The sequence below is a fragment of the Cariama cristata genome, unplaced genomic scaffold, assembly GCF_000690535.1.
Source record: "Cariama cristata isolate BGI_N322 unplaced genomic scaffold, ASM69053v1 scaffold10253, whole genome shotgun sequence".
In the NCBI taxonomy this organism is placed as follows: domain Eukaryota; kingdom Metazoa; phylum Chordata; class Aves; order Cariamiformes; family Cariamidae; genus Cariama; species Cariama cristata.
The window spans coordinates 1-11,238 of NW_009607824.1; the positions used below are offsets into that span (position 1 = coordinate 1).

An 11,238-nucleotide genomic window follows, 5' to 3' on the forward strand; every position below is an offset into this window, starting at 1 on the left:
CTCCTCTGACCTCTTTCCTCCTCGGAGCTCTGCGCTTCCCGCTCCAACCTCCAACCCTTGCTTTTCCCTCTGACTTTTGCCATGACAGACAACAACCGTGTAGATAAAGCCGTGCCTTTAGCGGTGTATTTACTCTCTAATTAGATGGACCCCCACTGCATTTTAAAGAGGAAATCAGATAGCGAAGGCGCTGAGGGGCTGCAGGGCCTGTCTGGAGGGGGGCTGGCATCCACCCCTCCTTGCTCCGTTCCCCCTCCTCCAGGGTGGAAAGCCAGAAACCGGGGCAGCCCACAGACAACGAGGTGCCCCAGCTCCCCATCCCCGCCGGCGAGAGCTGGGTTGCCGCAATCCTGTACGTTTAATCCGGCCTGCAGGACAGGACTGCTGCTACACGCGGGAGCATGGCTTTGCCTGGCTCTGGAAAGCTGTAACCTTCTGTCCAAGGGGCTGAGGCAGGGGGAAATCACTGAGTAAAGTCGTTACAATTACTCCTTTTCCTACAATGAGCAGGACACCTACAGAAATTCAGGGCAGATACCCCATGACTGCTCCCACCCTGTGGCAGAGGGGATTTTTTTTTGGGAACCCGAGGGCTCCCTAAACCTCTGCAAATGTTCCTATAGCCGAGATACAGAAGAAAAGGAGGTGCTACTTTCTCCTCTTCTAGACATATTTTCTGAAGGAGACGGGTGATTAGGGACTGGATTAAGCCTTGTCGAAAACGTGGGCAGAGAAGATATGAGTGAAAGCTTAACCACAGGACACCGGCAGCAATGGTTGGCACCGGCTGTGCCGAGATGTCCTGAGCATCCTCAGAAGCAGAGCCAGGGGCCCAACAGGAACCGTGGTACCTAAACCCCAGGCCCCTCAGATACGAGGTGCCAGCTGAAAATGGGACACTCGAGAACTAAAGGCTAAACACTTCCATGTCTAAAGGGACAGCAGGAACCCAAATTTTGCCCGAGTCTCTCTCGGTTGTCACTGAGGTAAGACTGTGTTGTTTAATTCTTAAAGCACATTACAAATGTCGCTAGATGTGACTTGCTGATGATCTACCTACCAAAGGAAAGCTGACCTTCTTTCCTTCTCTCCCTATTGTAGGAGACACATTAAGGTCTAATGGATAAGATGGAATGCGAGGAAGAAAATCCCTGCCACAGATTTTTTTTCACAATTTTTGGAGGTGACATTGACCTCCAGCTTCTTGCATAGGCCTTCTAGAAACTCCGCTCCAGGCCGTTTTGATGAGGAACGCAAGGGAAGGCTACCATTACCAGATCCAGAAGTTTCCTAACTGTGCTCTCTATTTCCATCTCCACTGCCAAAAATACACTTTCCAACCAAGCTAAGTAAAAGGTTAGATTCCTTAAAAACAAACAAACATGCACGTAACAAACAAACCAGGCAAACAAAACAGAAGCCCGTGTCCTGGGAAGCCAAGTTTCAGTAAGGTAGCGGGAGCCAAGAATCGCTGCACGCAGCGACGTTCCCCTCCGATAGCACGGGGTTTGGCGAGCGGAGCAGAGCAGAGCAGTGGGGCACAGGAGAGAGACAGACCCTAAACCAGTGCTCAGTGTTTGTGGAAAGCAGAAGCAGCTGTTTTGCAGACAAACTAATAAAAGTCGGCATCTCGTATAAGAGCAAGCTTTAGCTCAACTGTAACTCTAAGAAAGCCTGAACTCCAAAAGGTTTATTCCAGCTTGGGAGAAATGGCCACTTCTGCTGTCAGAATAAATTGTACAACTGGAAAACAGTTTTCAGAATAAATTATACAACTGGAGGCCATTCTTCTGAGTCTGCAGCAGCTGGCACACAACATTTCCACTGGCTGCTAGGCAGCACTGGTGTTCCCATGGGCTCGGTCACGTTAGACATCGTACGTACAACCTGTCCATGGGACCACATTGCAGCGCAAAGCCAGCTTGTACCAACCTAAGTCAGGCATGCTACGGTCTGTCTTCTCCCCGTCTTTTTCTGGAAGTTAAGAGAGATACCTACAATTAAGCGGATTGATCTAAACAGGGGGGGATGCTGACATACTCAGCCCCTTGAGGAGGCCTGGGCAGCTCCAGAGGCTCCCTCCTCCTTCCTCACATGAAACGCTTCCTCACCAGGCTCTCTCTCAGCCCCCAGACTTGCAGACTTCTCTTAATATCTGCAGTATGTTTGAGGCAACACTGGGTCCACAGTAGTAGTAATTAAAAAAAAAAAAACCCCAACCAGAGCAGTCGTTAGGCTTTATTCACTGCAGGAATACATGGGGGAATTTGAAATCAGCGTCAGTCCCATTACTGTAAGGATACATTTGGTCTGTCATCTATTAAAACGCATGGCTGCATGCGCCTGGCAAGTGCTTCAAAGTTGTTCTTTTGATCTTTGCAAAGATAAAACTGTAATATTTTTGTAGGTATATGAGAACATTAGTTACTGGACTAGTTAAAAACCACTTAACTTTTGAAACCGGTGCCATCTGTTTCTTACTTCTATTTGCCAAACTCAATACTCGGTCTCTCGAGGACTTCTCTAACAAACTCTGTATGAAGTATCAGTGATGCTTTGGCCAAGGCAGCTGAACTCCTGCCCAGCAGGTCTGTGGATGGGGCTGGTCAACGGACACTGGACTACTCGGCCAAGAGGAAGCAAGGCCATGCAGGAGCCTTTCACTCATCCCTCAAGTCAGCTCTTCAGAAAGACGAATGCTGTCTTAGTTAGACCTCAGGTTTCTCTCTTACGGCAAATGGCGTATGAGGTTCTTGCAACCAGAACCAAACCTGCAGCTTACTGAGCTTCAGCCAGGTCAGGCATTCTGGAGGGTGCTCACAGGCTTACAGTTCACTAAGGAAACTAATAAATAAGAGTTAACAAATACTTTGTCTCTCACTTAAGGATTTTGAAGCATTTGTACAAGCCGTTATTTGACCCTTAAACTGTGTGACAAATTTTAGTCCTTAAACTGATAAATTTTTTAAAACCTTTCAAGCAAACAGAAAGTTTCCTTTCTTAGAAAAAACAAATCAACCCTTCACCAACCAGTGAATGTGCAGGCCATCTATAAGATGCACAAAGATATCTCTCCTCAATGACAAGTGAGTTGAGGGCTTCCAAAAGTTGCACATTGCTGTAGAGTATTGACCTGGGTCACGAAGTTCAGCTATTGCAAGAGAAACTCATAATCTTGCCTGCAAACCTCACTCAGAAGGCAGAAACACTTACAGATAGGAAAAGCGTGCGTCACCGTGAGCTTGGTCCCCGCAGGCTGTCCACCCCCAGCATCTCCATCAGGTCTTTGCATCCCAGGTTTCTGCTTGCCGTCGGGAGCATCCCACCCTGTAAGTTGCAGATGGCTCAGGCCAAGCCACGCAGAGCCGCGATGTTCAAGGCAGCATCTGAAAGCATAAGCAAACCCTGCAAGCCAGGGGAGAGGGAGAGCAGCTGCGCTTGCTGCGAGGGAGTGGTGGTGAAAGTGATAGCAAAGTGCCAGGAGAAAACCGCTCAGCCGCGTCTGTGCGCACCAGAGCAACGGCGTGGGAAAATTGGACAACCAAGACCTGATTAAGCAGAAGATACCCATGGTCTGATTTCTTGCAGCCCTGGAAAGTGCACTACATGCCAAGGCCATACAGACAGGAAAAACTGAAACCCGGCACTCAAAAGGCATTTGGTGAGTCCATGAACTGAACGCAGTACGAACAGTGGGAGCCCGAAGGCACGCGTAGTGTGGTCCTGATGTCCTTAGCCAATGGGAAGGGGTGGTAGGTCCCTAATTAAAAGCTAATAACCAAAGGAGGAACACAAGCTGTGATTAAGCAGAGGTTTTCATCAGCAGAAGTAGGGCTGGCATCTCCTCTGGTTAACAACTGCTTGCTGTCTGCAGAGACGATCGATCGACCTGCAGGCTGCTCTGGAAAGAGCAGATCAATACGAAACCGTCGCTGAGCTCCAGAAACCATTTACACCACAAACAGTGGGTTGCGTGGCTGGAAAACACAGGCGGACCCGAGGGGGAACAAAGGTTTCCCACGCTGCTCTGGCAATGGGGCGGCAACGAGGTCACTTTCCATTCCCTCACGAGCACCACGCACTCCATCCCGGAGGTACGCGTGCTGTCACAAGCCGGGCTGGAGGAAGGGTGAACCAGCCTGCGTGCAAGCGGCTGGAGGAACGTCACCGAGATGCTGCCTTTCTCATGCAAGCACTGCTGACAAGACGGCAATAAGCTCCCACGGCCACGCCGCTGTCTCACAGGTCTGAGGAGAGCGGTGGGAAGGTTACGGCGTTTTCTGCCGTTTCTGCAAGGTTCCCTTATCAGCTTCAACATCTGGTTTGCACCCTTTAGCATTTCCTACACCGCACTGCAAAACACCTTTCATCTAACAAGGTCGTGTCAAGGCAATGAAGTGAAACATTTCTCTCCCTAAATCAGAAACAGCAATCATAGCAGGTTCTCGTAGGGCATCGATGGCCAAGTGCGTCGCTGCAGCACCTCGGCATTGCGCGAGAAGGTTATTTCTAGTTGTGAGAGAGCCCCGTACCACAGCACCCGCTGACCCCCAGTCCAGCGAAGGCAGCCGCCTTCCACGTCGCCGTCTCCGAGAGCCGGAGCAGGTCCGGCGCGCAGGCTTCCCCCACATCTGTGTTAACAAAGACGTGCGAAAGCATTAGCTTCCCTTCACAAATTGTACATTCAGTCAAAATTAAAACCAAACAAACGGCTCCCAGCAAGCCGAGCGTTTTGCCAGCGTGGTTGGAGAAAGGAGGTTGGCAGAGCCCGTCACCCCACGGGCACGGCAGCCACGCAGCGGGATGGTCAGGGGCATGGCCTGTCACCTTCTCAAAACCACTGCGCAGGAGTTGGGTTTATTGAAGAGGACGGGGGCTCTTTGCTCACTCCTGTAGGCCACGCGCTCCTTCCGAGAGATGTATATGTACGCACTCGGTTGCAAGCCAAGCCTGGCTGCTGGTGGTTTAGCTGACAATGATTAAATAACTGGTTTATGCTAGATGAGAAGCTTGTCCACACCAGCTAGAGAAGCTCATCTGGCACCGGTTTATACACTGGGGAGGTCCCTCGTTCCAGACAGCGTGGTCCCCGCTCACGCAGGTTGCTGGCAGCCTCTATGCAACAAAACCTCCAGAGAGGTGCGTGGGGCCGCGTGGAAACACCAAACCACCACCACCTCTGAACGAGGCTGCTGAAACCCCAAACGGCCCAGGGAGCGGCTCCCACGTGCAACCAGGGGAGCAACCAGGGATGGCCACCCTTCAGAGCAACCCCGGAGTTAGAAAAGGTTTGAGGGGTTCTGCTGCTGCTCCTGCTATTGAAGAAAGCAGCAAGAAACGCAATACAGCAGAAGTCATGGAAAAAGCGAGCCGCATGGTGTGCAGCCCACAGCGACAAAGGAGGCATTTTCGTCAGGCAGGCACGGACAGACGGCTTCTGCAGGGAAACCCACTCCACAGACGGAGGGAGGAGCGGGAGTATTCAGCTTCCAGCAGCGGGGGAGCGCCTGCATCCGTGCATTAGCGATGAGCTGCAGGGGCGGGCGCGAGCTCCCAGGACCTCGGCTGCAACACCGCCTTGTAGGGCCGGGAGAGTAAATCCTCCCCCTGCTCTGCTCCCCTCGCTCGCCCACGATGGGGCAGAGCACAGCTCGCCCACTGCCTCCCACTCCCCCACGTCCCCCGGCTCGCAGAGATGGGGAGCATCGCTGGGTCTCACCCAGCAGAGCCTCCTCCAGTGCAGGACTGGGCCACAGCCACAACCAACGCCAGGGACCCCCCTCTCCAGCTGGGACCCCCACCTCTGCCAGCCTCCCGCCTGCCAGAAAGGCAGGGTGAGCGTTACAGAGCTGCGGCTGCAGCAGGCCAGCCGTCCTGGGGAGAGAGCGAGCCCTCAGCCCACCCAAGGGTGCTGCAGAAGAGGACGTGCCAAGCCCTGCCCTGAGCCGTTTTCCCCATAGAAGCGGACAGGTAGACTGTACAACAGGACAGGGCGATCAAAGGTACAAGTAAAATGTGCCCATGGCGATGGGGAGGTGACGCGATGCACCTCTTCCACAAATTGCTGAAAGCAAAGCAAGTACGTGGAGAGGGCAGAAGATGGAGGTGACTCCATGACTGAGAAAAATAAACAATGGGTGTTCCTGCAGCTGGAAGGGAAGAAAGCAAACGCTGGAAAGCAACACCCAACCTACCACCGTAAAGACCATCCAAGAGCTCACCTGGCAGGAGGCAGTGTCGGCTCTGCGGGAACCGGCGGTGCTGCCGAGGCTGTGGCTTTCCAGGCGGCACCAGGGCTTCTCCCAAGGCAGAAAGCAGTTGGGTGCTGGAGCTGAAGGCACGGCCAGCCCCAGTGCAGGTGCTGAGCACCTCCCCTGCTTCCTCCCCTTCCGCCCTCTTCAGCAGATTAAGATAGTTAACAGCTGTCTTTAATGAGCTCACTTGCCCCCTGGCAATCAGATCTCTCAGCTGCCCGCAGAGCTTTCAGGCTCATTTCTGGAAGGGGAACAGCAAGCTGCTTGCTGGTCACTGCTCCTTCGGGGGGCTGGAACAGCCCTGCGCGCCCAGGCCCCGCTGCAGGATGGACCCGATTGCCGCCCTGCTCGTGACAAAGTCACGACAGCAAGCGACGGCCGCGCTCTCAGCCTGAGGCTGCCTTCGGGGACTTCCTCCGTCCCCCACCTGCTTTGAACCCCACAGGCGGCGTCTGCAGCTCGGTCTGGCCAGTCTGTTGCTCCCCAGCAGTTCAAACCCCGCTCCCAGGCCGGACCGGTGGCAGCCCAATTCCCCCCCGGCAGAAGCAAGCGCAACGCCATACCAGCCCCACTTACCAAGAAGCGATGACTTGGGAAAATACCGAATGTCCTGAGTTCATGTAGCATTCACACTGTGATGGAAATCAACACCGAACGCTTGGAACTGCCCACGATTCTTTTCCCCCCATCCATCACCAGCCCTACCAGTGAACTGTGCAAGCTATCCCTCTTCTATACTGGTATTTTTGTTTTTCCCTTTGCAATCTTAAGCATTTCTTGGGTTAACCGAGAACTACTTTTGCTGAAGTTTCTCAAAAAAAAAAATGGTACCAGTTTCAGAAAGATCAGTGAAGCTCCTGATCCTGCTGTAAGAAATTCCTGGCACAAGGCAAGAAACTAGGAATTATTTTACTCACGACAATGAGCTGTCTTTAGAGCAACCTCTCCAGTCTCATTCCAGTAGAATTATAATCATTTTGGTACAAAGTAAGTTGTAGTGGAATTATTTATTTCATCTTCCCCTTTACTGTAGGCAGAATGATTTTTAACTGAGCTCAGATTCACTTGCATTCAGTGGATTGCTAATTAAGCTACAGATGCGTCCTGATGGCAGCAATTATTCCTGGTAACCTTAATGAGCTTGTTACATTCCTTAGTTATTGTTAGGAAAAGTTATATGAAATACTTTGCCTAATACTACAAAGCTCCCGAGGGACTGACTTCTTGATCTGTTCTGGTTTGATTAAAGAGAACAATTGTTTTCTTTCTTAGCAATAGATCTCAAGTTGTTTGCAGCTCTTTTCCCTTGTCTTTTGCTGGCACTTTAACAACTCTGACCAAGTTTTTCACAAAGACCTTCTTTTCCAAACACTTCTAACTTTTTTTGTTCTCCCTGAACTCTCCAGTGTCTTTGCTTGGTTTATTGCATGGGTTTTTTTCTCTCTCGTCCAGTGATTTATTCTGTCTGGAACATACATGTGACTTAAAATGGGGACTCGGTGCCAACGAGGATGCTGTGGGGTTTTGTTGTTGTCGTTGATTACAGTTTGTTGCAGATGTAAGAGATGCAGCTCCTTACACTGGTACTTAAGGAAAAGCTTCACATCAGTGCACGGGAAACACAGATCTCCTTAAAACAATTAACAGAATGAGCTGAGTAAGCTAACTAAGCACAGCTTTGCACATCCTCTCTTCTCTCCTGTGCCTTTGTACGTCCAAAATTCAATGAACATGCTATACAATAAGCAACATTATCCAGGGATAAAGAACTTCACTGCATTTCAAACCAAATGATCGCTTTTTTTTATCTGTATTTATTGTGTTCACACTCCCACTCTATTCCTCCTGAAGTTTCCTGCCATAGGCAAGAGGCACACAGAAAGCATGTCAGTGGTTATGACTACTTCTCATGGCTTAGTACTGATTTGAGGAGCATCAAAGTTCATACGAACATGCGAACTCTCCTTCAGAATCACAAGCAATTACGATTACACTCCAAACAGACTCCTGCCCAGCACAACACATCATGGAAAGCAGCCAAAGACTCCAGGCGCTAGTTCCTGATCAAGCTATTAAAACAACAAGGTTTTGAAAAGCATTCAGCAATCATCCCATTTTTCTGACATCGAAACCAAAGGCAGGCTTAGGAGCACTTTCCACATGAGGGGTTAAAGTGGGTAAATGTAGCAGCTTTTGAGTATCCCACCCAGTTGCCACCTCCTTCTGAGCTGACTCAAACGCACGTGAAAGCAGAGCTGGCAGCACATCTTTCAATACAGCTTTCTTTGCAGGAAAGCTTTTTGGTGATGTACCGAAACAAACTTTTTGTGGAAACGCGCTGTTTCTGGTGAAACGTTTCAAGACCCAGGATGGCATTTCTGGCTGAAACCAGCAAGTCAGAGGAGCTGGTCCGATAGCTCAGCAACGCGGCGAGACTGGCAGGGCCAGAATTTAGGTCTGGGAGCTCAGGCTGCCGAGTAGCCTTGCACGCAGGCTGCCAGCCATTTTGCAGTGCCTCTTCTGCTCTGCCTTTCAATAAAAACAAATGCAAAAGCCTCAACATCTCGTTTTCAGAGCTCTTGTCTTCCAGTCTGTGTTAAAAGGGCAAAGGGAAAACAACTGAAGTAGCAAAAAGTAAGGAACTTTCTCAAGTTCACAAAATCCTCAAAATCCTGGACCGCGGTGGTCTCCAGTCTGCCCTCCCACAAGGAGCAGGGCTGCCATTGCCACCAGGGCAGATCACCGCGGCTTCGTTCAGCCACGGCACGAACACCTGCCAGCACAGAGACCTGTCCGCCCCTTGGGGCAACCTCTCCTCCCCCAGCACCACCCTCCAAGGGAAGTCACTCTTCCTCACCTTCAACCGGAACCTCCCGCGTGGCAACCGGTGACCGCTGCCACTTGCCGTAACGCCTGCAGCCACCCACTGGCTTTGGTTCTGCCATCTTTAAGGCTCTCCTTCAAGCAGCCATACGAGGCTGCTACTGGATCCCCCTTCACTCTCTCTCCAGGCTTCACAAGTCCCCTTGCCGAGGACATCCCTGAATCTAAGGGATGCCTTCCCCTCTTTCTGACACCTAAGAGTGAAGATGCCCAGACACACTCTGCCGTGCCAGAAGAAAAGGCTCGACAGGAGTGGTAAGCAGAGACAGCTCGCACGACGGATTCAGCCCTGACATGGCTGGCAGCACTTCCCTGGTTGTCTTTCCCGCTACAAAGATTCAGTCTCGTAACATGAGTTAACACAATGATGTTCTGTTTTGGAGAGCAGTGCGAACTCTGCTCTCAAAGAAGTATTTGTTCCAGATCAAGTTTTGGCATTTTAAACAAGGACAATTAAATGCACTGAAAATGCTATTGCAACATGAAGGCTAAAAATATAAACACAAAATGTCAGGAGTCACTCGCAATAAAAGCTCCTGGAAGAAATGCCCACTCACCCGCACTGCACAGCATAACAGTGTCCAAGGGTCAGCCTGCGTTTGGAAGCCAGATAAAGAAGCCACAATTCAGCCTTTTAGCTACTGCCAGAAGTTCACACCCACAAATAACGGTGTCGGCAGTAGAAGTGGCACCACATGGAAACCCGCTGACCTGCATCGATACGTAAGCCCCCAGCGTTACTGTCTGCCACAGATGTGATCACTTAGGGCTGTTTGTACCTACAAATGCTAAACCACTCCTAGTTTATACCACAGAATGTAAACTTCAGAGGAAACATGCGCAGTACAGGTTCATGGATGTTTTTAAGAAGCTAATACTGTCCTTATTCTTAAAAAAAATGAAGTTTTAAATTTATAGCCTTCACCTGACAATAACAGTGTCCTCAATATGCTTTGCTTTTTAAAATGCACTGAATGCTCAGACTTCAGTAAAAAAAATTTATTTTCAATATAAAAGTGCCAAAATATCCACCAACATTGTAATCTATTCAACAACCAGCTTACTCTAGTAATCAAAATTGCAAGCATCTTTATTCACATTTTTAAATCAAATTCCTTTCACACGTTTCCACAGTAACCCGAGTCCCTCGAAAGCGGGAAATTTGCATTTCGATTGGCTGCTGTAGTCCATATATCCAAGTTCATGTAGGCACGGAAGGGGTTAAACCTCGGATAGTATTCCTGCTTACACATAACTGCCTGGTTCTCCACATGGGTCGAGTGTTGGGTTGTGGCACTGACGGGGCAGCAGCTTTCATAAACATCACTCTGAGGTGCCCAGATGGAACCAAAAAGTCCAGACATTGGAGACAAGCTTCGGGTGCTTGAGAGGTAGGGCTGTAGGGCAAGATAAAATCATCATGGGAAACTGCAAAATGGACCATTTGCCAGAGAAAATGTGGAAATGAAGTACTAAATGGGAGGAAGCAGCATTTCTGCAGAGAACTTGGGAAACGCACAAGTAGAACTTGGGAAACGTACAAAAAACACAAACGAGTTTACAAAGCAGTATGGTTGCTGAAAATATTACAGCAGCATTAGTGTGTGTGTGTAAAGGCACTTCACTAAATGAAGCCATATGCACAGCATCGGTATCACTGTAACAGGAATACAATATTCAGTTCTGGTCAGGCTGTGAAGAAAAATAATGGAGAAATGGAAGACAGGTGAAGAGCACCATGCATGTTTTGAGAGTTAAAATTAAAAGGGACGGAGGCCTAAGAAATTACAAGAAAAATGTTGAAGTATGTGTCAGTGCTGAAAGACTGCACGCCGGGAGCGGAGAAGGATATTCAGTATGGAAAAGAGACCATAATTGGGAGCTAGGGAATTTGGTTAGAAAATTTCGAAAGCTTATAAAGAACCTCCTGGAGGGCAAGATGTGTTAGTCTGTGAGGAAATCTCTCGGAGAAGGTCATGGAAGTCTTGGGACTTTTAAAACTGAATGAAACACTGAAATGTATTGTGGGGAAAGCTCGCCAGGGAAATTAACTGAATTATCTAACGTATTTTCCAATCTCTACCTTCTGGGTTTCCTGGCA

At 49.6% G+C, this 11,238-nt stretch overlaps 1 protein-coding gene across 1 annotated transcript in view; it reads right to left on the minus strand.

Annotated features, from left to right (window-relative positions):
• Window positions 1-10,121: 10,121 nt before the first annotated feature.
• Window positions 10,122-11,238, minus strand: part of KIAA0922 (KIAA0922 ortholog) — a 46,469-nt gene continuing 45,352 nt past the window's right edge. Inside the window, exon 32 of the mRNA XM_009696892.1 lies at window positions 10,122-10,534. Within this exon, the coding sequence (XP_009695194.1) occupies window positions 10,256-10,534 (279 nt within the window). The 3' untranslated portion in view covers window positions 10,122-10,255. The remainder of the gene's footprint in view (window positions 10,535-11,238) is intronic.